The sequence below is a fragment of the Leopardus geoffroyi genome, chromosome A1, assembly GCF_018350155.1.
Source record: "Leopardus geoffroyi isolate Oge1 chromosome A1, O.geoffroyi_Oge1_pat1.0, whole genome shotgun sequence".
Taxonomy (NCBI): Eukaryota; Metazoa; Chordata; class Mammalia; order Carnivora; family Felidae; genus Leopardus; species Leopardus geoffroyi.
In genome coordinates this window covers 171,632,658-171,651,662 of record NC_059326.1, presented here as the reverse complement: position 1 = coordinate 171,651,662, position 19,005 = coordinate 171,632,658, and the positions used below count along the sequence as shown (strand labels likewise).

General features: G+C 40.4%; 1 protein-coding gene across 5 annotated transcripts in view; it reads left to right on the top strand.

Annotated features, from left to right (window-relative positions):
• The window catches only part of EPB41L4A (erythrocyte membrane protein band 4.1 like 4A), a 256,036-nt gene that overhangs the window by 200,341 nt on the left and 36,690 nt on the right, over window positions 1–19,005 (top strand). For 3 of the 5 annotated variants that reach the window (XM_045500748.1, XM_045500775.1, XM_045500783.1), the window contains exons 14-17: window positions 6,131–6,221; window positions 9,655–9,738; window positions 10,436–10,546; window positions 18,415–18,462. In XM_045500748.1, the coding sequence (XP_045356704.1) occupies window positions 6,131–6,221; window positions 9,655–9,738; window positions 10,436–10,546; window positions 18,415–18,462 (334 nt within the window). The remainder of the gene's footprint in view (window positions 1–6,130; window positions 6,222–9,654; window positions 9,739–10,435; window positions 10,547–18,414; window positions 18,463–19,005) is intronic. The other 2 variants (XM_045500766.1, XM_045500758.1) reach the window with 1 other exon arrangement.

Below are 19,005 nucleotides of genomic sequence, written 5' to 3'. Positions count from 1 at the left end.
TTGAAATCCTGCTTTACTAATTGGCTATTTGTCCTTCCCCTCATATAACAGAATAAGGCATTGTCACTTGCTTAGAAAAATCTTTTTTCACTTAATGTCACACATTTATCCTCATGCCTACTCTGTAAATTAAAAGCATTGGCAACATTTAAATGACATCAAAAGTTTAATTTAGGTTGATAGGTGTCAAATTGAGCTACAAATTTTGTGAGATTCCTAATACTATTAAAATGCAAAGTGTTTTTGTAACTGAAAATCCGTGCATATCCATCACCAAATTTTGACATCACAGGAATGACTTTTAAGAATTTCCCCCAGATCAAGTAGCTAAATAGATCCTGGGAAAGTTGATTTTGTTTCTGACAGCCACTCTTCCTGAATTGAAGGCAAGGGTCATTTAAGACGAGGGCACTCAAACGTGAACAGAGCCAAACCACACAAAAGCCTGGTCATGGTCTGATGCACACAAGCTTGAAACGTTCACATATAACATGTTAAAAAACGAACAAGGAAGGTACCGTAAAGCATTGGACACTGGCATTGCAGTGTTGTGTAAACTGTAGAGAACTGTGTGGACCCATATTAACCTATAGTGACTAACAGTCCAGAGACAAAAATGATGACATGAGCTAGATTTGGGTCCTTAAGAAACTATAGCAATCCCCTGATTAGCTTACTTTACCAAATGTGACTAGCCTCCTGAAATAAAGCCCATTGTCCTTTTTTTTAAAATTTTTTTTTAATTTTAGAGAGAACACAAGTTGGGGAGAGGAGCAGAGAGAAAATCTTAAGCAGGCTCCACACTGAGGGTGGGGCTCAATCCCACAACCCTGGGATCATGACTTGAGCTGAAATCAGGAGTCAGACACCCAGCCAAGTGACCCACGCAGGCACCCCAAAGCCCATTGTTTTTTTAATGTGAACAATATATATAATGAATTGGATGCCCCTAACTGTGTAAATGGTCTTGCTAGCATTAACATTAAGAATAAAATATAAGGGCGCCTGGGTGGCTCAGTTGAGCGTCCTACTTCGGCTCAGGTCATGATCTCACAGCTCGTGAGTTCGAGCCCCACGTCAGGGTCTGTGCTGACAGCTCGGAGCCTGGAGCCTACTTCAGATTCTGTGTCTCCCTCTCTCTCTGCCCCTAACCCACTCGCATCCTGTCTCTCTCTCTCTCTCTCTCTCAAAAATAAAATAAACATTAAAAAAATAAAATACAGATTTACGAGGCACCTTAATAACCATATGCCAATAAGTGATCTCTTATAGATCGTCTGTAGTCATCATTTAAAAGAATAGTGAGTTATGGCAGAAGGTAGCTTTCAGAACTCTAAAAAGTAGCCTAGTCCTGTGGGATATGGCTACACGTCCCTTGTGTTGCACTTCACATACAGGTTTTTTTTGAACTTAGTTTTGACACTTCTACAAAATAGCATCATTATCCTGAATTTTCCCTTCTAGTGGAAAAAATAGAAGCGAATGCATCCTTTATAGTAGACCTTCACTGATACCCCACCATGTGTAAAGCACTGTTAACAGTCATGAAGCGGTACAGTGATGCATCCTTCATTTTATTAAGATTTTGATGCCTTATTAACTTTTATTAATAATTTAAAAATAATTTAAAAATATATTTTATGAAATATATACATAATTCATGCTTCTAGATATTTTGGATGGTAAACAACTGTTTGGCTTTATCTAAAAGAAAGAATTGCTCCAAATGGAGTGATTTATGCAGTGTAGGAAAATTGCCCTCAATGTTTTATTTCTTAAAGTGGATAGTGGTTAAACAGTCATTCATTTTATAATACTTTGTTAAACTGTTCATATTTCACATATGTGTGTGTGTGTGTGTGTGTGTGTGTGTGTGTGTGTGTGTGGTCCATTATAACACAGTGAAAAAGGAGTGGGAGAAAAAGATTTTTTCCAACCTGAAAATATCTCCTAGGACACTGCCTAAAATTCCGTTGTGATCAATTTATTTTAGTTAATATTTGGCTTTCCTTTTTCCTCTTTAAAATGGAACTGTTGGGGGGCCTGGGTGGCTCAGTTGGTTAAGCATCTGACTTGTGATTTCAGCTTAGGTCATGATTTTAGGTTCATGAGTTTGTGTGCCCTGCATTACCCCGAGTCAGGCTCTGTGCTGAGAGCAGGGAGCCTGCTTGGAATTACCTCTCTCTCCCTTTCTCTCTGCCCCTCTCTCTAAACAAACAAACAAACAAACATTAAAAAAATTTAATGAGATAGAACTATTGCGTGGCCAATAATACATGAAAACACTAGCCTTTTAGTGTGATTGGTTTGTCAGCTCACCTCTTCTCTGTAGTGCAAGCATCTGAGCTAATGTAGATGGGATGATTCTGAAAGGTGGTTTGATAAGGGGGGAAGAAGCTTGGGAAAGGAAAATAGTAGTGCATGTCAGCAACATGGAAAGTCAGTAAATCTCAATAACGTGTAACCTTTCTCACCTTTGCAGATTTCAGTAACCCAACACAACCTAGCTTTACTGAATTGCCTAGCTTTCTTCTCAAATCGTAGTGTGACAACATATCACTAATTTGACCTAATTAGTTAAAATACAGTGTTCTAAAAGTATAGTTATTACTTTTAAGTGCATCTTTAGCAACATAAAGAAAGCTAATAATTATTGCCTAATTAGGGCTTTTTAAAGAATGCTACATCCACAAATAGAAAAGAGTAATTTATAGTTAGCATATGAATGTTATATGAGGGATACTTCAGAAGTGCTCCCAGTAAGTTAGTGCTTGTAAGTAGCATTTATGTGTAGTCTGTAAGTAGCCTGTAGTCTGTTTTCCTCATGAGACTTTTGAGACCCTATTATTAAAGAGAAAGGGAATACATATCTATAGGTTTTTAGTTAGTAGTCACTGTTTTGAATATAAAAGAACCATGAATTATATTGTATTACTGCCAATACCTTATTTATTTATGCTGTGTATGTGAGAGTCCTGTGACTGTTAGCAAAATAGTCCTGACAGTCACATAATTTATTTTGAAGAAGTCTTGCTAAACTGTTTCTGAATGTCTGAGAGACAGCACGTATGTGATTTTTTCCCTGAAATTCTTTAAAAATTTTTTTTAATGTTTTATTTTTGACAGAGAGAGGGAGAGAGAGAGAGAGAGAGAGAGAGAGAGAGAGAGAGAGAGACAGAGCATGAGCAGGGGAGGGGCAGAGAGAGAGGGAGACACAGAATCCGAAGCAGGCTCCAGGCTCTGAGCTGTCAGCACAGAGCCCGACGCGGGGCTCGAACTCACCACGAGATCACGACCTGAGCCAAAATCAGACTGAGAGAGAGAGAGAGAGAGAGAGAGAGAGAGAGAGAGAGAGAGAGAATGAGCAGGTGAGGGGTATAGAGAGGGGGGAACAGAGGGTCCAAAGCAGGCTCTGTGCTGACAGCAGCAAGCCCGATGTGGGGCTTGAACTCACAAAACGCGAGATCATGACCTGAGCTGAAGTCAGATGCTTAACTGACTGAGCCATGCAGGTGCCCCTACCTGAAATTCTTTTGGAAAAACATCCATCTTGTGTTCATTTCAAAAATTATTTGGATAGTGTAGATAACCAGATATTGGTTTGTTTAGAAAGTATGTACACATACATCATTTAAAATTTAGCTATTTGAAATTATTCCTGGATTTATTTATCTACCTGTTTATTAATTTTTCAGAAGATTCAGGTACGGGCACCTGCATGGCTCAGTCAGTTAAGCATCTGACTTCACCTCAGGTCATGATCTCGCGTTTTGTGAGTTCGAGCCCCACATCGGGCTTGCTGCTGTCAGCACAGGGTCTGCTTTGGACCCTCTGTTCCCCCCTCTCTATGCCCCTCACCCGCTCATTCTCTCTCTCTCTCTCTCTCTCTCTCTCTCAAATAAACATTAGGGGGAAAAAAGATTCAGATGGATGGAAACAGGCAAACGTGATAAGCACCTTCACTTGCTCTGAGGTGATTGGTTGTTAGACTAAGAAAAGACTAATCAGTCTAAAGAGATGAGAAGTGGAGCAAACCTGGGTTTATTCTTAGGCTAGTCACACAGGACTTGGGTTCACATGATGTTCACCTTTACTTGGTGCTGCTTCCATTCGTGTTATTAACACTGGGTATTGGACTCTCTGCTGTGTTCTGTCTTCCCCCCCCTCCCCCGCCACAGCCTGGGATACAGCCCTAGGTACATGAAGGTCCCTTCATTTATGTTATAAATTCATAATAGTTGCTGAAACAATACCACATTTTTAAAAAGTTTATTAGGAACAATAAAAATATTAATGTTGGTGCACACCCACTGTCTAGAGCACAAATGAATCAATCCTTCCTGCCACTGTCCCAGGGCCACACCACATGGAGTTCACATTTGAGAAGCAGCTCCATCTCAGATCTGTGCCTGAAACTTAGGGAGTCTGCCCTTGGAAGTTTTATTAATGGTCATGGCAAAATAGACAATGACCAGCTAGTGCCGATGTCTGATAGCACATGGGGTGATTCAGGGGAACTGGTTTTTGTCCCATTCGTCATATCTGGTGAAATTTTCTGTAGGTTCCAGACTAACTTTCTAATGCCTGGATTCTGAATGTTGCTCCGACATGAACTTACCTTTGATGTTTTTAATGTATCTTCAGTCTTACCTTTCCATTTCAGAATTCCAAAATAGGAACAAAATTCAGATATTGAATCCATGTCAAATTCCTTATAGTGATCGTTTTTGGAGCTCTTAATTGAAACCACTGTTTTCTCTGTCCAAGGTGTATTCATTACTGTTTATTTTTCCTGATGAGTAGTCAAACATGCCTCCAAGTGTTCTAAAGAGTGTGTCTCTCCCAGCGGACCCTTAATTTTGAACTGTTTGAGGGTGGGGTGCAGGTGGCACATGGAAACCTATGCAAGGTGGTTTAGAGCTAATGTCTGGCACCAGACTGCTGGTTTGCAAAGCTGGTCCCACCACTCATGAGCTGTAGGACCTTGGGAAAGGCCCGTTTTTCTTATCTTTAACAATGGGGATAATATTAACCTTTTAGGATTATTTTGAAGATTATATGAGTAAATAGACATGAAGTGCTTGGGATAGCAACTGATACATAGTAAGTGCTCAATAAATATTAGCTCTTAATAGTATTACAACCTCACTTCATGGCTCAAAAACTATCAGTGGTTAGTGGTGATTACTATTAGGATCAGAGGACTTGAACTCTGGATATACTTCTGCAAGATGCCACTTTGAAGAAAACAACCTGCATGTCACCTAGAGTTAATTGAACAAGGACTTTGGGGGTCCCCTTGCTGGTTTTTCCTGCACTTCCCAGAGTGAGGTGCATACCACTTGAGAGGAGTCGTCATCATCAGTGCCCATGTGTCACTTCCCCTGCAGACTTAACAGCCTCCCTTCTGAGAATGGGATCCAGACTTCCTCGATGGGCCTAGACATTTCACTTACCTTTATTTGAATCATGATTTCCAACATTGTGTCTGCCGGGGGCTCCCTCTGCTGGTGCGTCTAGCCTGTATGCAAATATGTGGAATAGTAGCTTTTAAACAGTCAGTTTTAGGCTTTTAGGGATGTTTGCATAAAAAAAACACATTTGAAAACTTTTTTTTTCCCCATGTGAGTGATAGAAATCACATCTATATTACTCTTTTTTTTTGCCATTTACATTATAAGTTGAAATATTTTTGGTCTGATTTAGAATGGGGACTATCATGGCATGCCAAAAAACAGTAATTTCTTCACAACGTGGTTACCAGGGATTGGTTATTAGGTCTTACATACCAGTGTATAGTGCTAAATATCTTAGAATCCTATTTTAGTAGTCTAAATATCCATGAAGTGGGGACTTAGTTAACTCTTAAAGTTTCAAAAGGGCCCATTTTAAAGTGGTGTCATATCCTAGACCCTCTTGGACACGATTATGTATTAAAGGCTCAGTACATGTCAGAAAATGGTACCTAAGATTTACTGGGTGATTCATTATTTATTTAGAATTATAATTTATCAATAAAATGTGCCACGATGTCCCTGAAGTTGGAGTTTAAAATAACTTCTTGTCTCCTTTTGTTTTTCTCACCACTGTCTCTTTTCTTCCATCTTTCCTTCCCCCTCTTTGCTCCTAGGATCAAACAGCGTCAATCGAGTAACAGGAAACATGGAAAATGGAGAAAATGAAGGAACAACTCAAATCACTGCACCTTCACCAATAAAAAGGTCAGTCAGTTAACCGAAAGAACATACTAGTGTGTGCTGTCACAAAAATGCTTTTCCCTGTTGGCAAGGTTAAGAATCTCTTTCCTTTGATAGTTAATACGTTTGATCGAAATAGTCTGCGAGAAAGAATACCTGAAAGATGCCAGTGGAATAGAAACATCAGGACCTGCCTCTCTCATTTGAAGGAAATGCTCCTGCTGGCATGGTGAACTCTCAGTCTGTGATCTGCGTTCTCAGCAGCCCAGGGAAAATTCCACGTGCTTTTTAAAATGGCATGATATAATGGACTTACTCAGAGGGACCTGTGAAATAAAGTAGATGATATTCATGTTTAATGTGCTGTGTTCATTACCGTGGTGCACTGAACTGTGGCCCTGGAAAGAGGGTTTATAGCATTTAGAGGTGCAGGGCTTCAGAAGTCAGTGATTGCATATGTATGAAGAGTTGTCATGGTCCTCTGCATCAATTTTCCCAGCAGCAATCCCCAGCAGAAAGACTTTCTCTCAATATATTACATGGATTGTTTCCATGAAAGATCAGCCTTGTTCTCTGTTAAGACGCTGTTTCTGCGTCAGTTTTTCCTATCTCCAATTATGTTCACGGACCAGCATTTGAGAAATACAATGAGCAGCTTTCATCAGCTCACTTTGTCTATAGAGATAGCTCCCTACATCATGGAGAAATCCAAGCAGTCAGAAATATGTGACCTTGACAGACTTCTTTGATCATCGACTCCATCTTTTGTTAGTAAATAATGGTGTCTTCATTCACCTAGATTGAGGAATACAGTTTATAATAATATCCTAGCAAAATAACTGTAAGATACGAGGATTCTCAGAGTTGCGGTGTTTTCCTCAGGGTTTTGCCTACAGTTTCTTTTGTTTAGTTCCAGGACACTCCCTTTATAGATTCTTTTTGGAATGACAGGTTCTTTGCCTTTGCATACGCTAGAGTTGACTGTGTTTGCCTTAGCCTCACAGCTGTGGCTAGAGCGTCAGCTTAATCTGTATGTACAGGGTACGCTTATGGTAAGTCCAACATAAGAACAGTAATCTGGCATGAAATTCAGATCCCAAGCCTTTTTAGAATGTACAGAAGGAGTTCAATCCCCTTTACAACTGCATTCTTGCCGATAGGACTGATACCTGAAGGGCGGCCAGATTTTCCCACTCAAGCTCCAGATGAGAAATGGCTTAGGGAGTGAATGCAATTAATTAGCCACCCAGGATTTCATTATTCTTTAACTTTCGCCTGCTCTCCCATTTCCCCTTTCATCTCCCAACTGAATTTCTCAATCTCCCTTTTCTCTTTTCGCTTTTGCTTTCTGATTTATTAAACACACACACTTTCTACTGGTGTATTACGTGTCTACCATATTTATTACTTCTCCTCATTTCAAAAGTAAGATTTTACTTCGGGCATTTGATTTTCAAAAGATTACTTAATTTTGATCAAAATAATATATTGGTCAAAAATAAAACCTACATACTATATGCTAATGCAATGAGTTAAGTGCCTTTGTCAAATCTATAATTTTTTAGGTTTTTTTAAAGTTTATTTATTTTGAGAGGGAGAGGGAGTGTGTACATGTGTAGAGGAGGGGCAGAGAGAGAGAGAGAGAGCACAATCCGGGGAGGAGTAGAAAGGGAGAGAGAGAATCCCAAGCAGGCTCCACACTGTTAGCACAGAGCTGGATGTAGGGCTTGAACTCAAGAACTATGAAATCATGACCTGAGCTGAAATCAAGAGTCAGAAACTTAACCAACTGAGCCACTCAGGTGCCCCAGGCTTATATGAATTCCCTATGGGTATGGTATGCTAGGATACAAGTTTATTTTCCTTTTTGAAATGACCTTGTCATTTGTTGCTCTTTCTTTGTTGGCTCTTACAAAGAACCCTGCTGTGACTATTCAAGGACAGTTATGTAGAGGATTCCTCAAAAAGCCAGGGTTCAATGTGGATTGGGAGTTAAGCAGCTCTCTTTTTCTGAGGCTGAGACTCCCAGGAAATAAGAGGTAATACACCTCCCCTCTGCCACTGGTGGCCCCAGGCTTTTCTCTGTGTCTGCCCATGTGTGTCTAAAAAAATTTGTTTGGATTGAATAACAACTCAGTTATATTTACATTCTTAGGCAGAAAGACGATACTAGGTGAGGAAACAGCATTTAAAAGTCATTCTGATTTGGAAGGAGGAAGCCAAGATATGGAGGAAACGGGAGACTGGGAAAGGTCAATTTGGGTACCGTGAGCCTATCCAGAGCTGACCAACCTGCATAGATTTAGACCCACGTGCAGAGCTGAAAAGAGGCAGTAAGCCCCATGAGCCCCAATACCCCAGCTTTCCTTCCTTTTCAGCTTTCTTCTTTTCTTGCCTTAACACTTGCCCTAGCTTCCTTCAGGTAGACTCTCCTTAAAGTTCCTTAACAGTGGATGACCTGGCTTTTGTTGACTTAAAGCAGTAATACTAGAAAAAAAGGTGGAGAGGAGACCCAAAAGTACTTGCTGGAGACATGAATTTTTTTAGGCCGCCACTTCGTATTCTTTTTGATATTTATTTATTGATTGATTGATTGATTGATTGATTGAGACAGAATGCATGCGAGAGCGCACAGGCAGGGAGAGCAGAGAGGGAGGCAGAATCTGAGGCAAGCTGTCAACACAGGGCCCGATGCAGGGCTTGAACTCACGAACCACGAGATCATGACCTGGCAAGCTGTCAACATAGGGCCCGATGCAGGGCTTGAACTCACGAACCACGAGATCATGACCTGAGCCGAAGGCGGATGCTTAACTGAGTCACCCAGGCACCCCATTTTTTTTTTTTTTTTAATTTTTTTTTTTCAACGTTTATTTATTTTTGGGACAGAGAGAGACAGAGCATGAACGGGGGAGGGGCAGAGAGAGAGGGAGACACAGAATCGGAAACAGGCTCCAGGCTCTGAGCCATCAGCCCAGAGCCTGACGCGGGGCTCGAACTCACGGACCGCGAGATCGTGACCTGGCTGAAGTCGGACGCTTAACCGACTGCGCCACCCAGGCGCCCCAGGCACCCCATTTTTGGAATGAGTCACGAGTATAAATAAAACACATTTTAGGGGTGCCTGGTGGACCAGTTGGTTAAGCATCCAACTTCGGCTCAAGTCATGATCTCATGGTTCATGGGTTTGAGCCCTGTGTCGGGCTCTGTGCTGACAGCTCAGAGCCTTAGAGCCTGCTTTGGATTCTGTGTCTCCTCTCTCTCTATTCTTCCCTCACTTGTGTTCTGTCTCAGTCTCTCTTTCAAAAATAAATAAACGTTAAAATATTTTTTTAAAGACTACATTTTAAAACATTTTGTTAAACAATTTCACTGAAGAAGTAAGTTAACTCCCATTTATTCTCTAGTTAATTTCTTTTCTTTTCTTTTCTTTTCTTTTCTTTTTTTTAAATTAAAGCTTTAAGAAAGCAAAGAATGAGAACAGCCCTGATATCCAAAGAAACAAATCTCATGCACCATGGGAAGAAAATGGCCCCCAGAGGTAAAGAGAATCATTGTTTTTCTGAAGGAGAACAGTAGAAGTGGGATTAGCAATTGCAGCTCATTAAATAAGGGAATCCAACTGCTTTGTGGCTGGGTATTACTAGCTATGGACATGGCAGTCAGATTCCTAAATCAGCATGACCGGGAACTTCTGAAGTAGAAATCAACAGGATATATCCTAACATGAAACTTTCTCCTGGAAAGATAGGAAGAGAAAGCAGTGTGTATTAAGAAACTGCTTGAAAGGTCATTATGATGGTTTAGAATAAGAGAGTATATTTCTGAACTCCAAATGACATACTAATGATAATTTCCCCTCTTTTATTTGTATTTTACTTTATTTTATTTTATTTATTTTGAGAGAGAGCACATGCGAGAGCAGGGCAGGGGCAGAGAGAGAGAGGGAGAGAGAGAATCTCAAGCTGGCTCTGTGCTGTCAGCAGATAACCTGACACGGGGCTCAAACTCTTGGCTGTAAGATCATGACCTGAGCCAAAGTCAGATGCTTAACCTACTGAGCCACCCAGGTGCCCCTTACCTCTCTTTTCTTTGAATAAATCTTGTCAGCAAAGAGAGCTGGATGCCCTTGATCCAGTATTCCCCTGAGAGTATGAATACTTGTGTAGATCTGGGCTGGGGTGTCTGCTCCTCCAAGCCCTCTTCGAGCATTGTTGACCATTCCTCTCCCACTCCAGCGGACTCTACAACTCTCCCAGTGACCGCATGAAATCCCCGAAGTTCCCCTCCTCGCGTCGCCGAAACCCCTCCTGTGGGAGCGATGACTCTGTACAGACGACAAGGAGGAGGTGAGCTGAACATTACTGCTTGATTTTTAGTTTTCAACAGAAAGTCTGGGTCCCAGTTACTTTTTTACCACAAGTTATTCTCATAACATCATGGCGGTCTCCTTAGGATAACAGAAAGCTTATGTTCTATTGAGATAAAAGCATTTCTTTTTAAACAGAGTTTCAGAGAATAATTTCATAAAATACTGATAGGAACTTGCTTTCTATATTGCTATTAAGACTGATAAGTTAAAAAAATATATATTATGTACATATTTTAACAATATATTATATGGTATGTATAAATATATAACATATATAATATATATTAATGATTATTTTAATATATAAAAGATACTAAATGTTCTGACCTGAGAGGACAAAATTACGTTTATAGGTAGATCTTAGCTGAGGCTTGGTGCTCTGTTTTCCAGACTGATGTTGTTGCGTAAATTTTAACAAAGCCCCTTTCCAAACACAGAGAAAATGGATGCTGTTACATTTTACCCAGCAGGTCAGGTTGTTTTTGTGATTATATTTGTGTGTACTTCATTAAAAAAAAGAAAGTCCATATCTAGAAGTTTTGGACTCTCTGAAAAGCAGGCTGGGCCATGTAACAGGTCTGAGAAAAGACCTAGAAATGACCAACCAGTGAAATTCATTTCATTCCTACATCACAGAGACTGTGTTTCACTTTGAGTGCCTGCATACTGGTATTTTATAGGTAACTTTTATACTTACGGGAAGTTCAGGTCATGTTCTCAGATAACCATCATGATCACCGTGGATCTGGAAAGCAGAAGACCTTCTTTATTCTGTGCCCTTGTTGATACTTGCTAGTTCATCCCATTTGATTTCCTTCCACTTCTGCCAGTTTCCCAGAGTCTTGTTCCCCAGCTTTCTCAAACCAGGTCCGGCTTCAATGAAATCTTTAGGTGGTTAAGGAGACAAAGGTCAATAACACTTTCACCTACTAGGTAGGAAAGGCAGAGCTAAATCATGACCACCAGTGATTAGATAGAATAAAGGAATAATAGTTGGCATTTATCATGGTCCAAGTACTGAGCAAAATTGCTTGCTACATATTATCTGATCCTTGTAATAACCCTATAGAAATGGGCATATGTATCAGTCACTAGGCATTGCCAGCACAGAGGGATTAATGTGGGGAATTGCACACAAGTGTGAGAAGCATTGAAGGAACAAAAGGCAGGGAGGGTGCACCCCTGAGATACGGATGCTATACTGCCCCTGGGCTGACAGGATTAAAGGAGAGTGGGGTATTACTTGGAGATCAAAAACTGTGTCCACCTTTGAACTGGGCTTCATGAATCTGTGCTCGTTGCTCATGCTGTTGTGGGCACCACTACTGTAGCAACTGCTGTTGCTGCCCCTGCTAGAGGTGCCACTGCTGTAGCTAATGCTATGGGGCTCCCACTGCTCAGGAGTGCAAGCGTGAATGCACAGGGATGTCAGAAGCATACCTGCCTCCAGATCTCACTTGGGTGTCTCTCTAAGTGGAACCCAGCTGGCAAAGGAGTCTGGGAAAATAGTTTTCAGGCTTCTAGTCTTTTTTTTTTTTAAATGTTTGTTTGTTGGTTTGTTTATTTAAATGTTTTATTTATTTTTGAGATAGAAGGAGACAGAGCATGAGCAGGGGAGGGGCAGAGAGAAAGGGAGACACAGAATCTGAAGCAGGCTCCAGGCTCTGAGCTGTCAGCACAGAGCCCGACGTGGGGCTCGAACTCACGGACTGTGAGATCATGACCTGAGCTGAAGTCAGACACTTAACCGACTGAGCCACCCAGGCGCCCCTAATGTTTATTTATTTTTGAGAGAGACAGAGTGAGAGCAGGGGAGGGTTGGAGAGAGAGGGAGACACAGAATCCGGAGCAAGCTCCAGGTTCTGAGCTGTCAGCACAGAGCCTGATGTGGGTCTCGAACTCACGAACCATGAGATCATGACGTGAGCCGAGGCTAGATGCTTAACCAACTGAGCCACCCAGGTGCCCCTCAGGCTTCTAGTCTTGACAAAACAAGGGAGATTATTGATGGGTTTGGATGGGCTAAGTACCAATGGAAAATACCTGGCCCAGATGAGAAAACAGAGGCTAGGGGGAGGTAAGGTAGCTGTCCTTTGTGACACACCTGGGTTTGGATACAGATCTACATGTCTGAAAAAGGCAAGGATATTAATCATCATTTAAGTAAAGCAGGAGGAAAGATTTCCCTATTAAGGATTGGTTCAACATGGACAACACTTAAAACCAAGGCAATACCACTGGGAGATACTTTAGAGTGCCTCTGTGTTTTGAGAGGGTATGGGTAGTGAGAACTACTAAATATATTAAGAATTTGGCACTGCGTGATTATTGTTAAAGACACAGGTTTGTATAGTTTTTCGTCCTTAATTGCTAGTGTACTTTGACAGCATTCCCTGTATAAAATTATTGTACATGTTGAGCAGATGGCCATTTTGATTTTAACACACTTGGAAATGAATTTATCAAGTTTTGCTAAAATATACCAAAATTTACATTTTTTTTCTCAAACTAATTGCTTGCAATAGTCTGGAGTATATACGTTCTGAAATCTAGACTTAATGACTTCTATATTGAGATACATTTTCTGTTGGCTTCCTGTGAAGTACAGACAAGTACTTGTGGTGAGTGGATACAGGGTCCTTTCATTGACACAGTCCAGGGGAAAGACTGTTTTGATTCATAGGGAAGAGAATCTTGTTGTCCGAGCGGCCGTAGAGCCTTCTGTCCAGTTATGTGTATCACTTGAAAGGTCTTTTATTGGGCATGTATGTTTTGAGACTAGCCATTGCTACATGTGGGCAAAGAAGAGCTAAAGCTCATTCTTTGTTTCTTTCCACTGTAAATGCCCTCTGAGTGTCCCTGTCCTTGTCAGTCTTGTTTTATCTTCACAGATATTTACCTTGCCCCTGGGCACAAATCCTTACATGGCTAGAGTAACTCTGGCATTTAAAACTGAGATTTGTGAAAAGCATAGAAGAATCTCAAGAACTTAAATTTAATAACCGGATTCTGTTATTCTATTTTGTAATGGATGCCAGAATAACATGTTTTATAGAAGATATCAAAATTTTATATTTTGCCAGTTGTTTGTCATTAGATGAGTACATCTGTCAAATTCTGGATGAGGTTAGAACACTGACCCTTAACCTTTTTTGGGTGAGAGGACTCTGAGAATCTAATGAAATGTTGGATCATTCCTTAGGGGGAAAAAGTACATAATTAGATATATGTACACACTTTCATGTAATTTTCATGGTTCATGGAGATCCTGAAGCCTGCTTTAAATGTTCCTGTTCTAGAAAAAGAAAGCCAGCCTACCTTCTGACAATACAGTTTTCACCCCTATCCATCTTTACACTCAGAAATATTTATTGAGTGCCTACTTTATGTAGGCACTGTGTTAAATATCACCCAAGAGAGTCCCTGCGCTTTGGGAGTTTACAGTTTGTTGAGAAAGAAATATGTGAATCATATAAATGCATGTGCACTTCAGACTTTTATATATTCTTGACGGAGAGTTATGTGGTGCTTTGGGGTATTTTAGAAAACTTTTTATTGAAACCTAACATGCATACGGAAAAGTACACGTGTCCCAAGAGTAACCACTTGATAACTTTGATCATCCAAATACCTGTATAACCAGGACTATTAGGGGAAGTTTTGCTGAGTTGATGAGTCAGGGAGGCCAGGGAAAGGTTCCCAGAGGCTGGATTTTTGAACTGGAATATGAGACAAGAGTAGGCAAAGAGAGCTGGAGGAGTTAGCATGCACGGAAGCTTTGGAAGCCTCTGGAAGGGAGTGGGGAACATTCATGAGAAGGCTTACCGGCTGCTAGTGTTGCTCAAGCATAAAGAGTGAACAGAAATGTGTTAGAAATGAGTCCAGAGAGAAAACACCTCCTAGGACACCTGAGCCTTGTTGAGGATGTGGGTTGTTAGACCAGTAGGTTTTAGAAGGGGGTTATAACAAGATCACATTGGTATCACGTAAAGATGAGCTTTCTTGTCCTATGGAGCAAAGGTGGATGAGGGCAGTAGTGGAAAGAGAGAGCCTGGCAGCAGGCTACTGTGCAAGCCCTGGTGAAGGCTAATACGAGCTTGGGCCAAGATGGTGATGTGAAGATTTAAGAAAGTGGGTGGTTTTGAGACCCATCGGGAGAGTTGGGAGGATCGATATGAGGGGTGAAGGAGTGATAGATGTGAGGAATGAAATCCAGACTTAAAGTGTGATGCACTGAAATAACAGTCACTGGGACATTACAGGCTTGAAAAGGACAACTGTGAGTTTGGTTTTTGATATGTAGAATTTATGGTATTTTTGAGAAGTTTAAGTGCAGGATTCACATGGATTGTTGGGTAGAAGTCTGGAGATAGATTGGCTGTCGTCTAAAAGGTAAATTTCTTAAAGATGTAAATTGAAATATGAAACAGAGACGAGGTTGTCTAGATAGATACTATAGATAGAATGCAAACACCAAGCCAGTGACAGAGCTGAGGGAAACTCCAGCATTTATTTGGCTTAGTTGAAGAGAGTTACCTTCAAAGGAAATTGCTTTAAGAGAAAAGAGAAATTGTGGCCATAGGAAAAGTCAAAAGAGTGAAAATCTGCTTACTAAAGAGGTACCTTCCCTCTTTATTCCCAGAATGCTAGACGCCAGGTTTGTACCTCCCAAGCATGAGATCAGAGACTCTCGCTGTACAAAAGACAGATCCAAGATCCAAAAGACCTACAGATACCAACTTTCAAGGGATCCTCCAGTGAAATGGTTGAGATTACCCACATTACTTTGCTCCACACCACAGTGAAGCCATCAGTTAACATGGTCTGCACCATCCAGAGGGTTCCAGTCTTTTTAGTGCCTAATTCTTAAATATGAGGAGAGAGCCGTCATCACTTGACATTTGAGGATTGCTTCTGTTTGGAAAGACAGAGTCAGAGTAAGGAGCATGTGTATATACTCACAGGAAATAGAGACGATTTAAGAAAGAAAATGTCTTAGAAGTATAATTATCTTTAGAAAAAAGAAAATTTTGATATGAGAAGAACAAGTGGGAATTCTTAGACTTCATATTCCTGTGGCAGAATTTAAAATAATCAATAGAAGGTTTGGAAGGTAAAGTTAAGGAAATCATCCCCAAAGCAGAACAAAAACAAAACAGATATGTGGAAATGAGGATAAAAATGATCAAACCTAGATATCAAACATTTGACTAATGAAATTTCTAGGGAGGAAAAAAAAAAGAAAATGCAGGAGAGGAAACTATTAAAGAAGTAGTATAACAAAGTATAACATATTCCAGACTGAATAATCAAACTTTATAGAGAGAAGCTACTGGGCATTTGGCATAATAGATTAGAAAATTAGATCTATTCCAAGATCCATTATCATTAAATTTTAAAGCATTGTAGGTTAAGAGAGGTTTTGTAAAAGTTGGAAGGAGGGAGGATTATGAGAAAAAAAGTTCATGCACAAATGTTGACAAATCAGAATGGTGACATTGGGCTCATTAACAGCAATATCAGAGAAAGAAGATAAGCATTGCCTTCAAAATGCTGAGGGGACGTTCTTTTAAATTTAGGATTTTAAGCCCAGATAAACTATAATTACATAGTCAAATAAAGATATTTTGAGAAATTCCAGTTCTAAAAAAAAAAAAAAAATGTACCTGATAGGCAGACTTTCTTAACAACTGAAAGATATGTTCTCCAAAAACAAGACAAGGAGTCATGACAACTAGAAATAGGGGGTCTATTACAAAGAAGCGGAAAGAATTCCCTGGATTTTAGTGAAGAGAGTAATCAGAGTGATGTTTCTACAGCAGTACTAGGGAATAGACCATCCGGATGTGAGCAGGAGGGCACAGGGGTCCAGGGATGATGTCCTAAGTGTTCATACATCTCAGGAAGAGTTTTGTAGCTCTCAGAGTTTAGGTGAAGAATTAGTGATAAGAATAAGGAAAACTAAGGAAATGATATGTACATAGAAAACCAGGCAATTATTGTCTCTTAAAATAATTGTAAAACCAATACAAGAATGGAATTGTATTCCTTAAACGCTGTATAGATAATCTGTGAACATATATATAGTTGTGTTTATACTAAATAAAAATTATTGAAAATTTTGATATAGGGACAGAGACCTCTCAACATTATGTTGTTTGATATATGTATTTTTAAGAAATGGGGGAATGTGGCGTGAGCCATGTCTGCCCATCAGAGTGTGAAGACACATGCAATAAAGGGTTAAGGAACAGAGATAAGGAGCTTAGGCACCTCTCTTAAGAAGTTTGGTGCTTTGGAGGAGAGAGGAGAGACTGGGAAAAAGATGAAGGGGGATGTGGAGTCAAGTAGATGTGTGCGTGTTTAAATAGTAGAAACTTGGTAACGTGAAAAGCTGGTAAAAGAATTTTCCATAAGGGCAAGTCAGGGATAAGACAGTAGTTACTGAAAGTCATTGAGAAGTTAAGAGGTGATAGGACCCACACAACACAGGTGGAGAGACTGACCTTAGTTGTGAGGACAGATCTGTAAATAACAGAGGAAGATGTAGGCATTTTTTATTTTTGGTAACAGGAAGATGAAAGAGTTGCCATCTGATGGCTACTTTTGCCTTTGGAAGGAGAGAACAAAGTCAACTGCCGATGCAGAGGGACCAGTGTATCAGAGGGTTACAAGGTAAAAAGTGTTTGAAACTGCTTTGCAGAGAGAGAGTATTTAGATCATAGAAAGGCGTTAGGATGTTGTGGATTCACCTGAAGTTTATGAACATGGATTTGTAGTGTAACTAATATGCCCTTTTGTGTAACTCCCTCCAGGACTGCTCAGCTAGCTGTTGAAGGCTGGCTTAGAGGACCTGGATAGTTTGGATTTACCCATGAATGGGATCTTGCCCAAAAGGCTGAACCAAAAACAGAGAGTTGGAGGAAGTTCTGAGTCTTGGCATACATGTTATCGGAATGAAGGAAATCTCAGTTGAGTCAGGAAGAAGGCCAAGAAAAGCTGACGGAAAGTAGCAAGGTCAATAAACAAACGGTCCTATTGAGATCAAAGAAAGGTAGAATGGAAGTAGTGGAAAAAAAGCAATAATAATAACAGCTAACATTTACTGGGTGCTTCAGTGAGTCAGGTCCTACTCTGTGCATTTTAAATGTATTAATTCATTTTATCCTCATAACAACTCTTGCGGGAGGTTCCATTAAAACTAAAGCACTTAGTAGAGAAGTAAAAATTACACAACTCCTCAGTGGAGGAGATGGGAGTCACGTTCAGGTTGTCTGGCTCCAGAGCCTGCATGTTTAACCAGGAGGCCCCATCAAAGCTGTTCAGAGGTATAAACAGGAAGGGGAAGAGATTGTGGTCACAGACCAAAGTTTGGAGGTGGTTACAGATGATAATGTCCAAAGTGTGGCCATGATGTGGATTGCTGAGTTATCGTAAAGAGGTCATCCGAAAAATGGTCAAGGGACTTGGTCACGGGCCAGGGTGTTAGAAAGGGCATGTAAGTAAGAGCTGACATCATTTAGATTATGGCAGAACTTGACTGGGCAGATTACAGACCTAGGAACTGCAGACAACCCTAGCTTCAGATGAATAGAATTTAACAGACGTGTTGTGCATTGTTGTTTGTAGACTGTCTGCAACCTCTGTTAGGTTGCTGGATTTTTGAGGCCAGTGTTCTGTTCTACTTCTGGGACTGGGTGTATTGTATGATTTAAATATTTGGTGAATTAAAGAATACAAAACTGAGATGCATTAACTGAAGTGAAACTTATTTTGCTGTGTTTTCCTTAGCCAACTGATCACATTCTATTTTCTTTAATATCTTCATTTATTTGTTTTCTATAGGAAAGCCCATAACAGTGGTGAAGACTCAGATCTAAAGCAAAGAAGGAGGTAAAAAAGTAAAAATGGAAGGAGGGTCAGGGAGAGGGAGGAAGGATTAGCACTACTCAGAGTTGAAGCAAGAACGGGGATTTTTTTGTTGTTGTCGTTATGATTTTATTAGTGGCTACTTTAAGGCTATGATCAAAAAATTGACTTTCAAATGTCAGTTTTGGCTTCAGTTTCTCAATCTTACCTTCTGTAGCATCCTTAGCAATTACTCTTTTTTTCTGCTTCATTGTATCTCCGAGGAACTCTCTTGGTTATCTATTGCTATATTAAAACCACCCCAAAACTTAGTGGCTTAAAGCAAAAACCATATGTATGTTATATGATTCCGTTGATGAACAGGTTGGTTTCACTAGTCTCACATGAAGCTGCAGTCAGATGGCAGCTAGGACTGGAATATTCAAGAGGCCTTTCTCTCTCATGGTTTTTGTCTTGGCGGAATGGTAGGAGGCCTGGGGCTTCTTTCTCTCTGTGGTCTCTCTCTCCCTGGCTGGTCTAGGCTTCTTGAGATGGCGGCTGGGAGGAAGCAGGAGCTACCAGCCCTGT